A 22308-nucleotide genomic window follows, 5' to 3' on the forward strand; every position below is an offset into this window, starting at 1 on the left:
CATGAGGAAGAGTGCATTCCTATTACCTAGTTAAAATACATTAAAATTGGGGGTTTATCTTACTGAAAGTAAAGGTGAGAAGTTTCACATTTTATTTTTAGTATCAACTTGCCGTGGGAAGGATGGAGGGAGCTGAGCAGTGCAGAAAATCACAAGCATCTTCCCTGTGTGCAAGTCAATAAAAATGTTACCCAGGACAGAGCCCTGATGCACCACACACACACAAAAAAAAAAAAAAAACCCAACAAAAAAAAAAAAACCACACAAAACAGCATTTATCCCAGCACACACATGAAGAAAGGGTGTGTGGAACTAGGAGAGGTGTGGGGGGAATTATGGGGACCTCAAACAAAGGTGATTCTGAAAGCATGCAGAAATGTAAAGAGGCAGCAGCTACAAAGCAACAGCTGTAACAAGAAATGGTGTTGGGGAATTTTGTGCTGCCTCAGTTCTGCTTCATACTGGGCTGTTTTAAACATCGTCAGGGTCCTCCCAGTTCTCTTACATGACTTAACTCCTCAATTCTTTGTCCCCTTTTCATTATCTACAGGAAATAACCATTACCCAGCAGAGTGGAGTTACTTTCAAGATATTTCTCCTCATAAACTGCACTCTTACTCTCATGCCCCACAATTGGGAATACAATTTTACAGGCAGGGGATGACTTGCAGTGACAGACAATCCCTAGCTTTGGAACATGCCTGTTTGAAGTCACCTGCAAGAACCACCTCATTTTGTATGAATGGCTGGTGTGCTACAGCTGCTGACTAATTTTAGGATGATGGTCTGCTTTGACAATGGGCATGTCAAGATCTACATCAATATAACTATCAAAACAAAAAATAGTATTTTTGCCTGGATTTGCAACTTATTTTGTCCAGGAACCAATTACCATGCTAGCTTTCAGCTTGAGAGGAGGGGAAGGAAGGCTAGCATAATGTGTTTCCATGATGGGAAGAGCTAGATTTACAGAGGGGATGGAAACTGTGCCCATTGGTAACGTACATTCATTGGTGACAATGCTGGCTTCTAAAATGGTACCTGTGTGTGGAACTGACTAAAATCATTCCTGTGCTGGTCAGGTAGGAGCTGAACAAATTTAAAACAAGCTTCCTTCTTCATGCATGCTGAGAATATTAAGGTAAGCTGTAACCACAATTTTCACTTCCATATATGTGTCAAATGCAGCTACACTAGACATTTGCTCTGTAAATTCAAGTGCTGCTTTATTTACTTATTTTACCTATTTAGAACAATTTCCATATGGTGACATACCTTTAAAGAAACTCATGACTCAGAAATACTTGTGGATGTAGTCAAACAACATCTATTGACATGAGTCACTGAAGTTAAATAAATGTCATTAAAATGAGACAAAACAAAAGGCAAATATATATATATCTCCAGCAGAATGATAGTGATCATCACCATTTGATCAATCTTCCCTGTGAGTTATATCTGCAAGTTACTTTGAGGTAGCACTAGAAAGAAGCTGTTGGTCCAAGAGCATCCCTGCAAAAAGAAACATTCACGGCTTAAGTACCATTTAACCTTTTTGAACACTTTTCAGTCTTCACTGGTTTTTAGCCTGCTTTTTTCTCCCTGTTCACTGCAGGATCATTAGCCCCTCAAACCATGGTACTAAAGCTTTTCTGTTCAGAGAAGTGGAAAACAAAAACACTACTGTTCTTCAAGAAATAAGTGGGTTTTAGGTAAAGGCACTATCTATCACAGCTAGGTACAATGAAGAGTTTATAAAACCAATACTAAGATTCTTCATCAGACTTAAAAAACCCCACAACATTTCATCTGGGTAAAAAAAGACAGAACACAACCAAAGTGAAATAGCATGGTGTTGAAAACATTGCTCCCAATACTTTTTATGTTTCTACTGCAATCAGCTCTTTGCAGAACTGGGAGCAGGCGTCTGTATGATGGACATGTTCAGGTCTTTGTGTAAGCTTGCTAATTCAGGCAGTAGTTGGACCAGCGCTGGAAGTTTCCTCAATTAAGAGTCTCAGCAATGAATGCCTGCAGATCTGAGGCACTCATTTTTTCCCAAATTTGTGCTTACACCAACACAGAAGCTTTTTCAGTGTGCATCTACAGTAAAGAACTGTGCTGCACACAGTATCTTGATCCCACATATGCACTCCTAACTGGTAAGCAGTATAGACTAGAAAGGCTCAGGAGACAGAAAACAAAGAGCTGTTTAAAACAGTATCACACAGGCTGCAACCAGCAGACTCCCCCTTCACCTCACTTTTCTTCTGTGCTGACTAAAGAAAATATATTCCCCAACATCTCAGGTTTGCACAACTAATGGCCCAAACAACCTCTTCCACTACATTGCATAAACAGTATTTTCACTATATGGGTACTTTACAGCCCAAAACAGAAGGTGCATGTCCAAAAAGATTCTCTAATGCAGTGTGAAGACCTTGCTGAGATGTAAAATCTGCATAAATATAGTGACTACAGACTCGGAGGTTTATGTGCTGTGCTGATACAGTGCTGATCAAAGTGAAATCACACAACTACATTGGCCCTTATTACATAATTCACACATGGATCAACCTCCCAAAAGCTAAAAATCAGTGAATATTCTATAGTATTTTACCAAGCCAACCTCAGGATCTGCCTATGCAACCAATGCACCCTTAGGATCTGATAACACAATGAAAGGTTCCCACAAATTACTTGCTGCAAGTAAAGTATGGTGTTAGGTAATGCTATGCAAAGCAGGATATGCACTTCAAAGCAGGAAGCTTCCAGGTCTCTGCCTGGGTTATAATCGTCCAGCTTGTGATGACGGTGCTTGCTAGATACAAAATCCTTTGCCTAGCAACTGGCTTGTACTACCAGGCTCAGGCACCACAACTGTGCACTACAAATGAAGTGACATCAAATCCAGCATGGTTTTTAAAGTTTAACACCCCCACATCCAAATTCAAGGGGCCTGCATCTACTATGTTGAGTTCTCTCCTTCTGCAGTCCTGTGAAACAATTCTATACAGACACAGAATTCCCCCCCCATCCAGATTCTCTTTGCTTCATTTATTCCACTTTCTGTCACATTCCCATTTATAATCTCCCTACTGTGACTCTCCAAAGACTGACCAGCTCACACCAGGGAAACATTCATGTACAAAATCCCAGTTTTCAGCCACTTTGCAACTAGTTCTCTCCAAAGCAGGAAAACAGTCTAAGACTGTGATAGTAATGTCCCTGCCTAAACTAACAGCTTTTGTTTGCTCTCTTTCTCCACACGCAGTGCACAAAATTCAGGAAGAATGAAGTTCCTATATCACACCAGAAGACCTTTCTAGTTTAGTGCATCTGTATTTCATGGGTGGAACTTAAAAAAAATCCCAGCTGAAATTAAACTGTGAAAAGAGGGAGATTCTGGTGAGCAGGTAGAAGGGACTTGCTATGCCAAGTCATCACTCTGCAATGCAGTAGTAGTTTCACATTTAAGAACAGCATATAGGTTATGACCACCACTTCAATGTAATTAAGTCATTAAAGAAAAAAAAAACCTGCCATCCTAGCAATTATGGTTTAGACTGCCCCCAAAACACACATCAGTACCAAAATGCCTTCAGTAGCTTTAGCAGCTTTCACATGTATTAGCTATATGATAATATACACTTTTTCTCTTCAAAAAGTATTCTTTTGTTTCCAGCTGGAATTTATTTCATTGTGTACATTAAGTAGTAACAGGAGCTTAAGACCCTATGACTGGAAAGTACTTTATACCCTTTCAGATAATAATAGTTTAGAGGAAGCCACTCAGAAGTTGCTGTCTGAAAGCAGAACTTTCTTCATCGCCATCTCCCCTAACCTCTTTTGACTTCAATACTGAGAACTGTCATCCTAAAATGTTATAGACCTCATGACTATGAAACATCTGAGCACAAAGACTGAACAAATAACAAATGTTTAGGATAGGGTGCAACTTAGTTGAAGAGGATACTGGGATACTCTAATTCCTGATGGGTTTTTCTTCCCTCTTTAAACCACAGGGTTTTCTCCAAGGATTTTTACGTGTAAGAACAGGTATTATATTACACCAATTTCTTTGCTGTAAAAGGTCAGATGAGAAGACTAACAAGAAGGGCAGAAATAAAACTATCAGTAGGTATCATCCTAAGTCTTTGGAATGTTTGCAGCTACAGCAGCTCTGAGTTTACCCTTCTCTATGTTAAAACTGGACAGCACGTTAAATTAAGAGCTTGTAAGACTGCCTAGGCATCTTGGGAGTATGTGAGAGCTAGCTCTTGCTAGTGCTGATGCCCATACCAAAGACAAGTGAAATATCCCTACTGCCTCCAGCTAAGCTCCACAAGCCAGAAGGAGAAAGTGTTTCGCATATATAAGTAAAATCCCTTGCTGGCCAGTTTGCAGAAACAAAATTTTATTTACACAGGCAAGTCTATCTTTAGACCCCATTGAACTCTTTACATTTCTAGAATATTTACATGATTTCAAGATGCTCCAAGTGATGAACAAAACAAAACAAAGAAAAAGATTACAGAAACTGCCAAAAGCATAGCAAAAGAAACCCCAACCTATCATTGTGCTTTAAAACTTATGATCTAGAGTAATGTAGAAGAAATGTAATTTTAGCACCTTGGTCATAACGGTCATGCTATATAAGACACTTAAATAGCAGAGGGGATGTCAGAAGTGACCGTATCCAGAGGTTGCCAGTGACAATTCATGAGGGCATCATAGAGTTCTTCACTTGTCTCCATAAATTGTCTGTTCATTTCATCAACATCCAAGTACAGCTGTGGATCTAAAAATACAAGTCTGGTAAGTACAAGTGTCAGAACTTGGGAGGCTTGCACACGAAACCTGAAGTAAATGCTTAATAAAGTGTACTTTAGGTAAATTTAACAATTTAACAAACTTAAAAATACACCTAGTGAGATGTCTTTTCACCTAGAACTTCAACAAAGCTAACAAGTCCAGCTTCTTTTGGAATTAGTGTAGTCAAATGCTAGGACTGTACTGTTTCACATCAAGCAGAGATTTTGGCATAATTAAAATTTTTGGACACCACAAGATCTCTACTAACAAGCTTAACATACAACAATCTTAACAGAATCAATACAAAGATCTAGTACCTTCTCCAATAGACCATTCTGGACAGAATGAAGGCAAAGCTACAAGAAGCCTACTGCAAAGCATTGTTGACAATATCCCATTCTACTTGACACAGTGTACACTATTATCTTTAAAATCCTACCTCATCTTAGCTATAACCCATTCTTTGCCCAAGAGTCACTGGCTTGTACTGTTAAAGGGCAGAAGTATGGCTAAATTCAAGCTTACAGTGACAGAATTATCATTACCTTCAGTTATTAGGTCATCATTGATTTCAGTCATAGCTGAAGCTTCCTAAAAAAAAGAGAAAGTACTCATAGTCAGTTTCAGAAAGCATCACAAATGCAAAATAATTTTATGCTCCTAAACATTCCCTTCCTCCCACAGCTATAAAATAAGCAGGAGCTGTTTGTTGGGAAAGGGTTTCTTGTGGGGTGTTTATTGCTTTTTAATGTTGGTTTTTTTGAGAAAACCATAGTAGAGTTCCACTGGAAATGTACTTTTGGAAGTCTTAAGATGATCATATCCAGGTCAGCCAGTTGATCAATTACAACTATTCTTTGCTTTAAGCAAAGTACATCAGAAACACAGGATGAGAGAAACACTGCAAAAACTTGCAGTTAGAACTGTTATTTGACATACAAGAACAAATATTACTGCATAAACATCTAATTCTACAAATGCACTCAAGCACTTAAATCCAAAAGGTCATGTTGAACATAACCTTCACACTTATCTGACATCATTATTTCAGTTTTAGGACTTTTTTGCTCTGATTTACACAATCCATATGACTTGTTAATTGTGGGGGTTTTTTTTAATTAACTATGTAGTATCTTTACCTCAAAAACAGCTGGAGCCATAACAGCATCTCCTAAAGAGCAGTCTCCAACAGCTTGCATGCTATCATAGGGAGTATAGGAGCTGTAGTTGTAGTCAGCATAAGGATCATAATTCCACTGTGAATAGTAGTTCTGATAATCTTGATAATAATCATTGTAGTTGTATGACTGGTACCGCTGGAATTCTGCTTTCAGTCTGAAACATGAGAAGGTATATACAGTTAAGAGTTGGAGAACAACTGTAAACCCAATGCTGAAGTTAACAATTTCACACACAAATTTATGAGGAAACTTTCCTGAAAGTTTCAGGAAGTCTAATGTCACAGCACAATACATCTCATGTTTATGAGGAGAGCAAATGTTCACCTTCAGCAATGCCAAAAATAATTATTTCTCTGGATTAACTTGAGTTACATTTATGTATATACAGTTTGGATACTTTTGGTATTGTTTAAGCAACTTACTGATAAAAAAAAGATTCATTAAGATCAGAGACCTTCACCAAGCACTGTTTTTTTAAAGACACTTGAAATGTTTAATTAGCCCTTCCATCTTTTGTTTTGTTAACATGAAATCTTGTTATTTCCACAAACAAGGGGTAAAGTCAGATTATCTATTCCAGAGAAGCATCTGACACTGCCTGTCAATTTACCATGTCTACCTTCACCTTCTCAAGTTTTGGTCCATGAACAGTTGCCAAAGCTTAGCTGTCAGGTGAAGTCAGCACTGCTGTTATCCAGAGTGAAGCCAAAGCAGCAGGAAAATTACAAAACTTATTAGTTATGAAGACCAAAGGGCCAGGTGATTAGTTTTCACTGCTTTCCCTCTCCTGAGCAGATTTTTCCCAGGGGCAACTTCAAGTTGACTAATGACAAGTATCAACGAACAAGAATAGTCTGTTCTAAACCAGAGATACACCACATGAAATGCATTGGGACAAATCAGCTACACATTCCAAGAAATCTCCTATGCTTAGACATTTCCTCGCTGATTACATACAAGCAGACCTCCTGTGCTCGCAGTGTCCAATGTCTATTTATCTCCACTTTGCTACAGAAAATTCAGATTGGGGCTTTTTGCCAAGACCACAAACTGAAGGAGCTCAGAAATAATTTCCAATGTAAGTAAGTTAATGACAAACTACTCTGATGGCTGGACTTTTGGATGCTGTGAGAGCATAGTACTCAGCCATTCAGAAACAGGTGTAGATTAGAGGTGTGTATGTCAATACTCACACTGCATTTCTGCTTCACTACTGTGAAGCTACACATACATTCTAATAAAAAGGTATTTTATTGTCTTACTACTGTAGCAAATAAATGATGTTTCATAATGCCTCCATCTTCTGCTTCCATCTTCTCTCCTACATCCATCTCTATAAGAAACAAACATCTAAAAATACTACTGACATTCTTCTGGATAGCAGAAGTGAAGAAAACTTTTTTGGGACTTTGTTTTCAGAGCAAGTTAGCGAAAGCAAATCTGGACAGTGCTCTCTTAGGTAAGGGCATTTCTGTTCCAACACAATGAGGCAACACTGGCAAAACTATCCAGGGAAGAGAAGCAGGAGCTGTTATTTTTAGCCTTCTAACAGAACAAACAAGCTAACCTCATGAATATATACTGAAATTGTTTCACAGACAGTTCTATTTTTGTCTGTATTCTGGATCATGGTTTATCAAATTTGGTATCAACTCTCTAACTGGATTGCCTAACATAACTGACTGAGAGAACTGAACTGGCAGAAAAAAAAAAACTCTCAAACCAAATGAACTTTCAATTTCCTTCTGTCCTAATCACTTGAGGAGCAAAGAGCAGTATTCTAAACAAACTGTTCAAGCAACATCTCCTTTGGCTTCTTCCCCTCTATATTCTGTGTTTTCCCACTAAAGGGTTCCTTCCCCGGCCAGCCTACTTTAAAACTAACAATGTGATAACTGGTCTAAGCAAAGGGGAAAGGCCCAGAAGAGCCTCCTAGCATAAAAATTAACACTTGTCCCTTCTATCTTCTTAAGGCCCAAACATGAACCACTTAGAAATACATTCAGCTTCACTACCATAAGTATTAAGGCTGGTCACAAGAGCAGCTAAGCCCAAGTTATACAATCTGGCTAGACTTCAGAGTTGGATTTCCCCAGCAATCCTCCAAGAGGTTTGATGGATCCAGGCAGTCAAAACGTAATGCTTCTTGATTTTGCATCCTGTTACAGCCATTATAGCAAGGGCCACAGTCTTTACAAAGGCAGAGCTAAAAGAATCCAATTATTCAGAATTACTTTATCAATGCACAACTCATTTGTTACCTTTTAGAAATTCCTATGCTCAGCCGGATTCGTTTTCCCCCCAGACCTGGTGCATTCTGGCAGTCTTGCAGTGCCCTCATCTGATCACCTTGCTCACCAAATCTGACAAAGGCATACCCTCTACAATTTTCAAAAGGGAGAAAACAAATTCTAGTATTCATAACAGTTACAAAGCCAATTAATTCAATTTCTGTCTTCATGAAAATAGTAGCTGCTATAGCTTCTATTACCTAAGCAACCTCTCTGGCATGTGCGCATGCACAGAAGATGCTTTCACAAAATTAAAAACTTGGGCCAGAAGCAAAAAGCTTTGTTGGTAGCATTAAGATGCGACTTCTGAAAGCCAGCAAAACAATGTATGTTAACTGCTATCTGTGTAAGTAACCAGATTATATATTTCTGCACTTACAGCAGTTCAGTATATTCAATATATCAGTATTAACCCGTTCCTATGCTCTACAGCTCTAACCTTCTTTCTAAATTTGCTCTCTCAGATTTCTTTTTAAGTTTCTTGAATTAGTCCATTACAGCCAATGTTTTCTGAACAGCAAATTCACTTATCCCTGCTTCACTCTCTGCCTTGCCAGTCTAACTTCTCCTAAGATTTATTTACTAATACTAGTATTTCCATCTCCCAATCCCCTAAGATTTGCTAGGCCTTACACTTTTCTTCCACATGTAAAAAGGGAATTATTTTGTCCTGAGTACTGCACTGACTAGGTGGACACACTGCTGTAAGTAAGCACAGATGTCCATGCACAGCTCTCCTTTCTCCCACCATCTAACTGCTTTCAGGCAGATATGCATTTGGCTAAATTGAATCTTAACCCATTGGTTAGCTAAAACTAACCATAAAGTTTCAGAACCCCAAGGATCTAGGTTGTTAAAAAAATGCCAGAGAATAATCTCTCTTCCTGCCTCTGAAGAAAATACAAAACCAGTTCAAATGTAAGTTCTTAGAGATTACTTATAGAAACAAACATACTGACAGCATTAACACATTTTCACAGGCATTACCTGGAATATCCCAGCAGGTCTGTTGCTATTTTGCAGTCAATACATGAAGGGTACCTCTTTAGGAAATAGTCATAGAGCTGAAAATCATCTACTTCTGGAGTCAGCTCCCCAACAAATATTGAATAGTCTGGTCTTTAAAAAGATAAGAGAACCACCATTAAGTCTGAGAGTAACAGAGTTCATGTCAGTATAAAGTCCCTAACATACAAGCAAGTAGTTATTACTGGACAAATAAGGAGACAAAATATGAAGAGAGTATTAACTGCAAAACTCTGCTAAGCACTGCACAGAACTGCAATGCCATCACTCCACCAAATTCTTAATTTCTCTGTGTCCATTCTACTGCTTTTTCAAGCATTTCAATAAAGACTCAAATTTATCAAAGAATCTTTTTAGAAGTTGGTTTCAGAAACTATTTGTTGTTTGAAGGGCAGGACACCCAAAACACCAAGAAAATAATATTAAGTTATAGCCAGAATTCAAAAAGAGCTAAGACTATTTTGACACCACATCTCAAGCAATTATGAGACAGATATACCAGGAAAAAAAATCTTCATTGTTCAAATGCCAATACAATTCCATGAGCAATACTTAGTGTATAGGCACCAGGTGTGCCATTTCAGGATTTTTAAAATAATTGATGACATTCACAAGTCATTAGCAATTAAAACAGATAAAGGGTCAGAGCTGCTCCTTTCTAAAGGTCTTTACCTGGTTGTGTTAGTACTACTAGGGACAAACTCTATTCTTCCTGGTTTTATTTTGTTCTTTTTCTTCCGTTTCTTCTGGGGTGTTCTCCACCAGCTGTAGGCCTGGAGACATTCTCTTTTTTTTGCCATCAAGTCCTGTAGGGAGAAAAAAAATGACCTTTATAGTATTTAGCCTCATTTACATTCCTCCCTCCCACTCCCCATCACCACAGGTGATTTCCCCATATTCACCTTGCCCTTGAAAGAAGCCTGGGGTCCCATTTCTCCCTCCGCCTCCCATGAGGGAAAGCAGCCTCTGGGGAAAACGCCTGGCAAAAATAACAGAGCCAAAGGATTGTATGAACAGCCATATTCCCCTGACTTGTCAAGCTGGCTAAAGGATTGACAGCTTCCTCTGGGAATTAGGGACAAACCAGACAGCCTTTTGATGCTGGCCAATCCTAAATGTTAATTAGCTTCAGGACTGGACTGTGTTCCACTTGAGCTCCAGGATGCAAAAAACCCTGCCGCAGCACAATCTGCACAATGAAGAGGCAGGGAAATTGTCACTCTTGCCTAGAAGGAATCTCCACTGTCCCTATCTCCCCTCACCTAGGTACTCTTCTGAGAGATGCCTCTCCTCACTACCCAGCAGTGAGTCACTCTCCCAGGCCAGGAACAACAACAAGAGGCCGATTAATGGAATTTAAGGCGAAAGCAGACCAGGAACAGGCACTAGATCGGCTGAGGGAAAACTCAAACCCAGATGCAAGGCCAGGAGGAAAGAGGCATAAAAAGTGCCTCTCAGGGAATTTAAAAAAAAATAAGGGGGAAAAATTAAGAAAAGAGAAAAAAAAACACTAAAAGCCCAAAAACCACAGCTCAAAAAGGAAGTGAGTGGGGCAACTACACAAAAGAGGAGGGGAAACAGCCTTGTTAACACCAGTTGCCTCCCTCAATGAAGACTCTGAAGAACAAGGACTTCCAAAAATAAGAATGATGTTCCATAGCATTTACTTACGCAGGCTTTAATGTTCTTCCTCTATAACATCTCCACATGTATCTTATACAGAGTATTATGCGCAAGCTCCTTCAGAAGAACTCGCGCTCAAATAATGCGAACTGCAAAGCTTAACGTATGCCCCCCAACCTGCTTGAGTCGACACAATGAAGTGTCCTGAGGACAGTTGCCAGAAGAAATCTTAGAGCTAAAAGAACATCCAACTCAGAGCAAGCTAGCTATGTCAGCTTTACATTTATTAGGAATTCTGAGTATGGTTCTGGAATCCATTTAGGCACAGCATGCCTGTATTTCTGACTAAATGATCTTACCTGGCTTGCCATGGTTCAAACTGTCTTCTGTCTCTCTCGAACAGGAAAACTGCGCAGGTTCAATTTATTACACTCCTTCAGCTGAAAAAAATGTAGGGGAGAAAAAAGATGAAGGATTTTATCCTCAATATTAATTACTTTCAAATATGTTCACCCCACCATATGCTTTAAAGTTATTAATTGAGAACTTAATTTTCTGAGTTCCATCTTGTCACTGCTTGTACATTGGAAATAGAAAAAATATATGGCTAACAGGATTATGATTAGATGTAATCTTCACTGTCCTAAACTATAACAGACCAAAATGTTTTCCCACTGTCCAAAGAAAGCACTAGAAAATTCTAGAGATTGTTTAAGTCTCGTATACCTTACCCTTAATTCTGAAATACCTACATATAATAACCCAATAATCCAGAAGATTCTAAAATAGTTAAAAGCAAGGCAGAAGACAGAGGTTTCAGTATGTTTTGTACAACCTCGTCAGTTTCTTCCCCTTTTAGCCAGATTTAAATTTACTTGTACCACAAACTATGCAGCTGAAAACAAGCAGTGGTATACTTCCTATGTGCTAAAGGATATGAGAAATAAAAACAGGAAGAGGACATAGCACAAGCAAACATCTTTCTCTGCACCTTTTCTCCTCCCTCTCACCTTCTCCACATACACATTTCACTCATTACCATCAAAACCAAAACCAGCAAATAACATTTCACTGCCATCACTAAAACAGTGGACACACTTTCCTCAAGAGCTATGCTTCTCTGTTGATCCCAATATCCTTTCTTTAGGCTTTTTCCCCTAGTCATCCAACAAATATAAATCAGTGCAAAAACTAATTTCATTTGCAAAATACTCCGCATTTAATTTCACACACAGGTGTTCTTCACCCCTACTGATTTCTTACATCTGGTGTATCCTGTGCAGATATTTGATGGTCGAAGTTCTAGTTCCCATTTCCATGCAGGAATTTATGTAATGTTTCAGATCTTGGCTGATTAAGTCCACAGCCACATAATGCAATAAACACAGAGCATCTACAATGCCTTCAAGGCTTGCCTGCATAGCTCAGAGCACTACTTGGATTAGACTAACTTGACACAGGATAGCCATAAATCGTTATTAGAGTTTCTATGCATGGTGCTATTCAGAATAACTACGGACTTCATCCCCATAGCCGTTGTGAAGCCAAGAAAAGAGTCAAGCACAAACAGGCCTAAAATACTAGTAAGGTTAGTGTATGCTACACTGAGCACATGCTAACTGAAAGTAATTGTGTTCATTATAAAGAATTATCAGCAGCAAATTCTGCCTCTTAAGGCTTGTCATTACTAACGCAAATATCCACGTAACAATGTTCCTGTAACGTTAGCTTTCAATAAAAAGAACCATGAACTCCATCATGCTCTCAACACTGAAATACTGATTTTTGAATTCACAACTGCCCAGAAACTTTTTTTAAACTTACCACTTTTCACTCCTGCAGACTTGATGGAAGATGGCACGCACGACACAGTGCTCTTGTTGCAAGAGGCTATCGGGAGGTTATCGGTAGGGCTACTCGGTAGGTTATCACCAACTTCTACGCAAAAACGGTTTTGTACACCTCCCTGTCACACGTTCACCTTTTCACTAGAAAACAAGATCATTTTAAAAGCAGTTAAAACAGCATGTACTGACATAATACATTTTCTTACATTTGCTTTAACTGTATCTACAGTCACAGGTAGCTTTCATTTAAGCAGCTTCAACCTCCAGAATTCAAACACATCTTTAATTGGATTACACACACACCATAGCAGCTTTTTTATTTTTGTTCCACTTTCTTTCATGACTGTGTTCATACGGCAAAAAGGTGGGCGAAGCTGTTCACGGCCCTAATCGTCCGTGCAAACACCGTTCACGGAGGCAGCGGGCAATTCACCCCCGTTCCTTTGGCACTAATTCAGCTCACACGAGGCGCTAGGGCAGGGCACGGGGATGAGGGAGCCTCCCAGAGCGCTCGGGGCCGGCGCGGTGACCCCGGCCGAGCCCAGGCCCGAGCCGTGACGCATTTCTCTAAGCGAGCCACTCGGCACGACGGGAAGAGCCCGACCACAAGTGCGCCCCGCCCGGCCGCGGCCCTCCGTGAGCGGCCACACTGGCGCCGGGGCCGCGCTTCCTGCTTACGTACTACGCGATAAGAAATTAAGTAATGAAAAAATATAAAATAAAACGACCCGACGAAATAACGAAAGCCGGCGGGTCCGGGGCTGGGCTGGTTCTCTGGTGCCTCGGCCCAAGCGCCGCTGGGGCCTCCTCACCCCGCGCACCCTGAGGCAGGCGGGGGCCCCGCGGCCCCGGGGAAGGAAAAGGGCCGAACATCCCAGCCCCACCCACCCCTCGTTCCCAATAGATCGATCCGCGACCCTTTTCCCCGCTAGCAGCCCCCGATCCCGAGCACCGCTCCCCCTCCCCCCCTCGCCATCCCGGCACTAACGCCTCTCGTCCTCCCCGCCGCCATCACCGCCAGCGCCGCTTCCGCCCCGCGAGGCCCCCCCCTGCGCGGGCTGCCCCGCGCGCAGCCTGACCCCTCGCCGCTTCCTCCGGCGCTTCCCGCTCCGCGGCGGCTCCCACGGGAATCTCCTCACCCGCGCGGAGCGAGCGCTGCCGGAAGCCAGCGCGGGGCCAGCGCGGAGCGGCGCAGGCAGCGCGGCGGACGGGCGGAAGAGCCAGCGGGAGCCCCGGGGCGGCGCCGTGCGGTGGCGGATGGAGCTGGTGGCGGGGTGCTACGAGCAGGTGCTGCTGGGGTTCGCCACGCGGCCCGGCCAGGTAACGGGAGCCGGGGGAACGGGGGGGAGGGAAGAAGCACAGAACGGTCTGGGTGGGAAGGGACCTTAGAGGCCCTCTCGTTCCAACCCCCTGCCGCAGGCAGGGACATCTTCCACGAGACCACCGTGTTCGGAGCCACATCCAGCCCGGTCTGGAACGTCTCCGGGGAATTATGTGGGGGAAATGCCCCGCCCCCCTGGGAGCGCGCCCCGGCACTCACCGTCTCGCCCGTCCGCAGCCGCGGTTCCGGGCGCCGCCGGGGCTCTTAAAGCGCCTTGCGGGGGCGGGGCGGCCTCTCCGCGGCCTCTGCCGCCAGACTCGGCCCCCTCGCTGGCCCGAAGCGCTCCCGGCAGCTGCGCCGGAGCCACGTGCGTGCGGGGTCCGCGGTGCGGGGCCGCTCCTCCCGGCGCCGTGCGGAGGATGGAGGGATGGATGAATGGATGGGACGTGGGCTGGGGGCGCGTGGAAGGCGTGTCTCCAGCCTGCCGTGATGGAAAACGAGAGAGTCCGCCTTTCCTGCTCTTGGGATTTATCTCTGTGCAGAGACAGCTTCGTCTAAGCACAGCACTGCTTACAAGGGGCGGTTTGCAGGCTTAAATGCTTTGGACTAATCTCCTAACAGCACATTAACTCAGGAAGATCCCATTACGCTTACAGCTAAGTATAATTCCTCCGCCTGTACTCGTGAGGCCACACCTCACGATTCTGGACCCCTCAAATCAGAAAAGACATTGAGATGCTGGAGCAACTCCAGAGAAAGGCAGTGGAGCTGCTGAAGGAGCACAAGTTCAGTGAGGAGTGTCTGAGGGAGCTGGGTTGTTTAGTCTGGAGAAAAGGAGGCTCAAGGGGACCTTATCATTCTCTACAACTGTACAAAAGGAGGCTGTAGCCAGGTGAGGGTTGGCCTCTCCTCTGAGGCAGCCAGTGACAGGGCAAGAGGATATGGCCTCACACTGTGCCAGCTGACATTCAGGTTGGGCATTCAGCCTTCATCAAGCAAGAATTTCTTCATAGCAAGGGTGATTAGACATTGGAATGCACTGCCCAGGGAGGTCGTGGAGTCACCATCCATGGAGGTTAAGGAACTCAGTGCCATGGTCTGGTTGACAAGGTGATGTTCAGTCATGGGTTGGACATCATGATCCCAGAGGTCTTTTCCAACCTATTTGATTCTATGATTCTGATTTTTGCACATATACTTTTTCAGCTTTTGCTTTTAAAAAATAAAATTATGGGACAATGAAGTGGAAGCTTCCTGTGGTAAGCTTGAGAAAGACCTGCTGGTTTTGCATTTCATTTACAGTCTTGGACAGTCGTCCCTGATTTTACACATCATGCCCACACTGCCTCATTGTCAGCAGTAGCAGTGAATAACAGATATGTGGTCACTGGGAGCAGAGATGAGACAATCCAAATCTATGACATGAAAAAGAAGATTGAACATGGGGCTCTGCTACAGCACAATGGTAAGGGATCATTTCTTTGTAAAAAACCGTAATGATAAAAAATTGTAGCTGAAAAACTGGCCCTTGCTAGAAAAATACTGGGTTTTTTTTTTCTAATAAGACTCTAGTAGTGGTGGTGTTGCAGCCATGATTGTGTGATCATACAAACAAGGTAAGCTTTTGAGCATAGAAGGTAAAAACAATTACTCTGGTATTAGCTCACAAATGCTGCTGCTGCTTTAAATTATTTGTAGTTTTATGAAGTGGTTTAGAAGTTATGAGCCACAAATGGCTTATGTGCCATTCTTCTTCTATCAAGATGGTTTATCTAGATCATGCCTACTCCCAGCTACTGTCTTTCCCAGTGTTCTTGCCCCTGTTACAAGTGTACATGTACCACACAAAAGAGAGTTTGTGTGTGAAAGCAGGCTGCTGCTGTCAGAGGAGTTAACCTGGTACATTTCCCACTGTGTGTGCTGCCTGAATTACAGCTTCAAAGTACATGACAGAGTCACAGAACAGTTTGGATTGGAGAGGATCTTTTAAAAGCCGTCTAGTCCAACCCCACCGCAGTGAGCAGGGGCATCTTCAACCAGATCAGGTTACACAGAGCCCCATCCAATTTGGCCTTGAGCGTTTCCAAGGACAGGGAATCAACCACATGTCTGGGCAGCTGTTCCAGTGTATCACTGCTGCCCTTGTAAAAACACTTCTTCCTTACCTCTAATCTAAATCGACCCTCTTTAGTCTAAAACCTTAACCTATCACAACAGGCCCTACTAAAAGGTTTGTCCCGATCTTTCTTCTAAGCCTCCTTCAAGTACTGGAAGGCCACAGTAAGGTATCCCTGCAGCCTCTTCCCATCTGAATTCCAGTTCTTTCAGCTTTTCCTCACAGGAGAGGTGTTCCATCTCTCTGGTCATCTTCATGCCCTTCTCTGGACTTGCTTCAACAGGTCCACCTCATTCTTGTTGGAGCTGGATGCAGTGTTCCAGGTAGGGTGTCTGAAGAGCAGAGCAGAGGGGCAGAATCCCCTTCCTCAATCTGCTGCCCACGCTGCCTTAGATGTAGCCCAGGACACATTTGGCTTTCTGGGCTGGAAGCACACATTTCCAGGTCATGTCCAGCCTCTCATCTCTCAGCAAGCCTAAGTCCTTTCCAGCAGAGCTGCCCTCAATCTGTCCATCCCCCAGCCTGTGCTGATACCAGCTAGCACTGTGCCTTGTGGAACTTGGAGATTCAAGCCCACTGCTTGAACTTGTTCGTGTCCCTCTGGATGGCATCCCATCCCTCACCACTTACAGAGTCTGGTGTCATCTGTAAACTAGCTGAGGGTGCACCCTCTGTCTATATCATTGGTACAGTCATCTGTTAATGGCTGTCCAAATAAATCTGTTTGGGTCATTTGTGGCTCAGTATTGATTAATCAAAAAGATCCAGGAGCTAGACTGAGCGTGGTAACTGCATTTAACTCATGTATGATACATCTGGTGATTGTGGGGAAGCAGCAAGTGCAGTAAGTCCAGCTGTGTGTCAGGAGCAGGGCTTTGACACGGGAGCATTCCTGTCACTGATAGAAGCTCTCTCTCTGCCCTGGTGTTTAAGTACTGCTCTGACAGAGAACAGACTAGATGGCCTGCAGATGTGTGTGGGTAAAGGGTGCCTGATAGAGCACATCAGACCATTGAATATAGCAAGGAAGTTTGAGGGTTTTTTGAAGAAATACTTAGGGAATCATTTAGATTTTCCCAAGGTTAGGGTAGTAGCTGGCATGCCTTGATGGAAGAAGTTTTTCTGTTAAGTTCTACATTCTCTGTTAATTTGTGCAATAACTGTTTGGTGTGTACAACATTGTTAATTGTATTTCTAGGCACGATAACTTCTTTGGAGTTCTATGGGACTTCACATCTACTGAGTGGGGCTGAAGATGGGCTCATTTGTATCTGGAACACAAAGAGATGGGAATGTCTGAAATCCATTAAGGCACATAAGTAAGTTTCTTAAATCGTCATGTTCCCATACATTTTCATGTCTATTTTCCTTGTAAATAATACATGTGACTGACTAATGCTTTGTTTTCATCAGGGGACATGTGACATCTCTTTCCATTCATCCTTCTGGGAAATTAGCTTTGTCAGTCGGAACAGATAAAACATTAAGGTGAGTCAAAACTGGTGAAGGAATGCTGAGAATCACAATTCAATAACTCTTAATAAGGTGCTATAAGCAACAATTCCATGTTGGGACTAGGCAACACTGATAAAACATATTTGTTTTCAAATGGTTCAAAAATCCATCTGTTTGTCTTTTGAAGTTCTAAGTGCCAGTTGTTCATTCCTCCTTCTTGTGAGCTCTGGCTCTTCACAAGTCACTTGTATAAATATGTTTGCATTTTGGAGCACTATTTGCTTAAACTTTTGAAAAGTGACAGGTTTTGTTTAGTGTGATTTTTCACTTGGAGTGTTTCCATGTTGCTGTAGATACCTGTTTTAGAGATATAAAATGCTATTTTCATAGCACAAATTTCTATTGGCCTCCTTTTGGGCTCAGTACTGCAAATGGTTGTTTAGAAAATAAATAACACAAGTTCAACATTGTAGCCTGCAAGCAATATATGAACTCATTATTTTCTTTTGCGTTAAGAAGGCAGAAAAATGCTTAGAGAGGCTTAAAAGCTTCCTTTGGGTGCCTCATGACAGCAGATTGGATTTCAGTTTTGCTGTGCTGTTTTTAACCAGAATGCGCATTGCCTGTTATTATGTTTCAGAACTTGGAATCTTGTTGAAGGACGATCGGCCTTTATCAAAAACCTGAAGCAAAGTGAGTTTATCAATCTAAATCCACTAATTAAGTGCATTTTGATAGCTTTATTTTTCATGTAAAGAAAAGCTGACTGAATTAATAAAGTCAGTTAACTGCAAACTTTCACAATGTCTTTTTTACACATGCAGGCAAGCATGTGTAAGCTCATGACCTTAATAATAATCATTTAGCAAAAGGAAAACATAGTACCACTAAAGTAAATCCTTTTTTCCTTGAAATTTGAGGTCAGAGCATTTAAATAAATGTGTTTCAGTTTGTTTTTCTTTACATGATTCTGATAATTGGAAATAAACATTAGAGTGTATAGCTGTTTGTTCCAGTTTATTTGATTTTTCATTGAATATTTTCTTAGGTCTAGGTAGAAAACAGTGTCTAGCAGCTTCTAAAGATTCTTACTTTTAGATTCTCTGTATCAATGTGTACAGATGCACACATAATCAAATGGTCCCCTGATGGAGAGAAGTATGTGACCGTGATAGCAAACAAAGTGGATATCTACAGACTTGACACAGCTTCAATCACTGGCACCATTACAACAGAGAGGAGGATTTCTTCACTTAGATTTATTACAGTAAGTACAAAAACGAGAGGTGTTGGGAAATTAACTGGTTTAAAACACATTAAATTAATCACACTTGCATTTCTCTTTCCCCATTCCAAGGATTCTGTCCTTGCCATAGCTGGAGATGATGAAATGATTAGGTTCTACAGCTGTGACTCTCAAAAATGCTTGTGTGAATTTAAAGCTCATGAAAACAGGTATTCTATATTTGCTTACTATTTAAATATTTATGGCAATGCTAAGTCCTCTCTAAAGTTCTACAGTTTGTAATGTTCAGCATATTTTGCTTTTGTTTTAGTATAGAAAGTGAATTTATTTATGTGCTACATTCCAAACAGACTTGTTTGCTTTTTGTATGAGCACAAGTACTGTGTCCATGCATATTACAAAAACAATAGGGTACAGAATTAAGAATATTGCTATTCTAAATTTGTGTGTGCGTGTTTGTGTTTAACCAGTCTTTACTGCATCCGACTCTTTAGAATGCTTCAAAAAAAACAAACCAGTTTTATTCAGTTCAAACAATAGGAGTGTAATTATGAATTCTCTGTTTTTGAATACCAAATATTTGTCCAAATGTTGCTTTGAATCCATCAAAACACAAAAGCATTAGCAGTAATGTCACTGATGTGTCTAATAGTGTATGCTTTACAGTACTAAAGAGTTCTGAATTGAATCCTAATAAGCCTAGCAAAGGCAAATGTTCCTAATATGACAGCACTCAAAGCAGATCCAACTTCCTGCCTGTCACTTGGAGGTTTTTTGTTCAAACTGATTTTTTTAGACTGTTGCCTATTCATCTTTAAATTATCTCGGCTTACTGGTATGAAGTGAACTGTGATGCTATAAGATAATAATGTATTCTTTTTCACATATTCTGTGTCTTTTTCACAGAATAAAAGATATTTACAGTTTTGAAAGAGAAGGACAGCATGTCATTGTTACTGCATCCAGTGATGGTTACATTAAAATGTGGAATCTGGATCTTGATAAGGTTGGTATATTACTCTGCTTGTTACATTTAAGAAAATCAACAGAGAACCAGAATTGCAGACAGTTCTGTTGTAAGAGTTCATTTTAAACCACTGAGGAGATTTTAGGTGAAATGTGCCCGTCTTGATCTTCTTCCATGTTATGCCCGGTAGAGATGTATGTCTATGCACATATATTTATGCACTCCTATTTTTTTCATCTTTGTACTTTTTTTTTTAACCAAACTATAAAATCTGATGAAATTATGATATTTCATCTCCACTTTTTGTAAAGTCATGCTTTCCATCAGACCTAGCCAGGCTTATGACTATCTAATCAGTTATGTATGTTATGACTATGTAATTAGTTAAGGACTGCTGTGAATTTCTGTAATGTTGATGACTGTTGCTACTCTTCTGAAAACACAAGGTCTGTGGTTTGGGCAGGGGAACGTGGTTGTTCATGTCGAGGGAGGAACTTGTCCTTTGGAAAAATTCAAATACATAAATGTTCTGAGTACTTGTATTTCCTGTATTTTCAAACAGTTCTGAGTAACACAGTTCAAGTAACAAGGAATCATGTCTTATCTTTAAAGTTTATTGTGTTTATTGTTTACTCTTAAAATCAGAAATAGATTTTTACCATTTATTGCCTAGTTACAAAGGATCTACTATATTTTATGAAAGTATCTTGGATAGTTCAAATAATTATTTCTCAACATATATACATTTCAAATCTGAATTTGCCTGTTTTTAATTTAACCCACTCTGATTATTTTTATACTTGTAAGTGCAGGAGTGATCTCCCTTTTTCCTCTTCACCTTACATTTCTGTTCCCCTTGTACAGAATTGACAGAGCGATCTTTGCCTTTCTGTGTAACATTGTATTTATTTTGACCTAATTCCTTTCCCTGCAGGCAAAGTTTTGCATAACTGTGTGGGCTGCTCTGTCCAGCTCTAGGGGTAGAATATCCTAATACAGTAGTTTCCTGTGGGTTGATGCTGTTAACACTGCCTGTGTCTGTGACACTTTATCCCCTGATATCTGTAATAGACTATTTGTATTCCAAAAGCTGAGTGATATAATTGCCTAACAGTGAAAGTGGGCAGTAAGGTGCTCTCTGACTTCAAATACTTCATTAAATTCAACCAGAAATAAAATAAGGTTGAAATAATCTTCTTTTATGTTTACTTCAGATTAGAGATGGGCCATCTTTACTGTGTGAAGTCAATACCAAAGCTAGGCTGACGTGTCTTGCAGTGTGGCTTGACCAAGCTTCAGAAATAAAAGAAAACTCTGATAAAACTGCAACATCATCTCAAGGTAACAGAACTTTGTATTTTGAATTGTTAATGTGACTATGAAATAGAATACACCAAGGGGGAGGCTTCTCCTATATCCACTGGAAAATGTTCTGGTATTTTGAAGAAGTGGGGATATGATGCTGGCAAGTGATACAGGTACACTTACCAATCTGACAGTGTCTCAGGCCCATATGTTTGTTGGAGAACATAAGCCTATTTTCACTTTTATTAAAGTTCTTTTTCTGTTTACTGGAATAACATACCGAGGAAGCCACTGCAAAGCTTTTGAGACAGATAAGAAAACAAACAGTCAATAGAACTGCATGTCTTGTTTTGTTATAAGCAAAATTAGGTGTGAGGCCACTGTAGCGGGGCAAACTTAAGAAGTCTAGCTCAGATTTGTTTGGGTTTTCTGCTGTTGTTTTCCTGCATTGTATTTGCATACTTGATCTTTATGGATTTTAATTTCACATGCAAAACTAGCATAAATTGCACTTTCTGCTGTAAAATAAAAATATATTTATAACCTTTTTTTAAAAAATGACATACAAATAAGTCTCTCTGCCATTTAGACTACAAAGACTTGACGTAAAGGTCAGTGTGAATAATTCTTTGCTTTTTTTTCAGAAACAGAAGATGAAAAATCATCAATAGTCAGGACAAACAAAGATTTTTGGACTACTAAAAGGGTTAAAATATTAAAAAGAAAGAGAAAAATTATTCCAGAGAAACAAAAGCTGGAAGCTCCAGTGCAAAAGAAGAAAAAGAAACAGAATAGCTCGGCATGAAGGCAACTACTTTGTCTCCTGTAAAAAGTAAATGCTGGTGTTGCCCTATTTTTTATAAGAATCTAAACCCTAACAGGACATATACCTCTGATCCAATGTGTTGTTTAAAAGTAATTATTGTTCTTATCCTAATAAACTGACTGATCATTCTGGGAACTTTCCCTAAGTGAACAAAGCCAAAATAAATTCATAATATGTAATGTTTATATTTTTCTATGAACAATACCATACACTTTTTAACTGTCTCTGAAAAAGCCAGCTAAAATAATAAAAATAGCTGCATCTGTCTCAGTTACATTTTTGTTTCACT

At 40.8% G+C, this 22308-nt stretch overlaps 2 protein-coding genes across 9 annotated transcripts; one reads left to right on the top strand and one right to left on the bottom strand.

Moving 5' to 3' along the window:
* Nucleotides 1-1207: 1207 nt before the first annotated feature.
* Nucleotides 1208-14535, bottom strand: LOC102060545 (tRNA selenocysteine 1-associated protein 1). Of its 8 annotated transcripts, XM_074543377.1 has the most exons (11): nt 13772-13910; nt 12761-12924; nt 11296-11376; nt 10216-10292; nt 9986-10119; nt 9275-9406; nt 8258-8377; nt 5955-6150; nt 5361-5406; nt 4633-4801; nt 1208-1512 (listed from the first exon to the last, which is right to left on the bottom strand). In XM_074543377.1, the coding sequence occupies exons 4-10, from the start codon at nt 10243-10245 to the stop codon at nt 4665-4667; spliced, it is 795 nt and encodes a 264-aa protein (XP_074399478.1). In that variant the 5' UTR covers nt 10246-10292; nt 11296-11376; nt 12761-12924; nt 13772-13910; the 3' UTR covers nt 1208-1512; nt 4633-4664. The 8 variants fall into 8 exon arrangements, with proteins under 8 accessions (XP_074399478.1, XP_074399486.1, XP_074399496.1 ...); XM_074543385.1 differs by lacking the exons at nt 1208-1512; nt 13772-13910 and adding an exon at nt 14324-14535 and having other exon boundaries at nt 4396-4801; XM_074543395.1 differs by lacking the exons at nt 1208-1512; nt 13772-13910 and adding an exon at nt 13923-14051 and having other exon boundaries at nt 4396-4801.
* PAK1IP1 (PAK1 interacting protein 1) lies at nt 13969-22293 on the top strand. The gene is made up of 10 exons (XM_074543363.1): nt 13969-14103; nt 15407-15569; nt 17419-17539; nt 17634-17708; nt 18316-18368; nt 18797-18942; nt 19033-19130; nt 19828-19927; nt 21103-21229; nt 21838-22293. The coding sequence occupies exons 1-10, from the start codon at nt 14041-14043 to the stop codon at nt 21996-21998; spliced, it is 1107 nt and encodes a 368-aa protein (XP_074399464.1). The 5' UTR covers nt 13969-14040; the 3' UTR covers nt 21999-22293.
* The last annotated feature ends 15 nt before the right edge of the window (nt 22294-22308 follow it).

The sequence above is a fragment of the Zonotrichia albicollis genome, chromosome 1 (genome assembly GCF_047830755.1).
Source record: "Zonotrichia albicollis isolate bZonAlb1 chromosome 1, bZonAlb1.hap1, whole genome shotgun sequence".
NCBI lineage: Eukaryota > Metazoa > Chordata > Aves > Passeriformes > Passerellidae > Zonotrichia > Zonotrichia albicollis.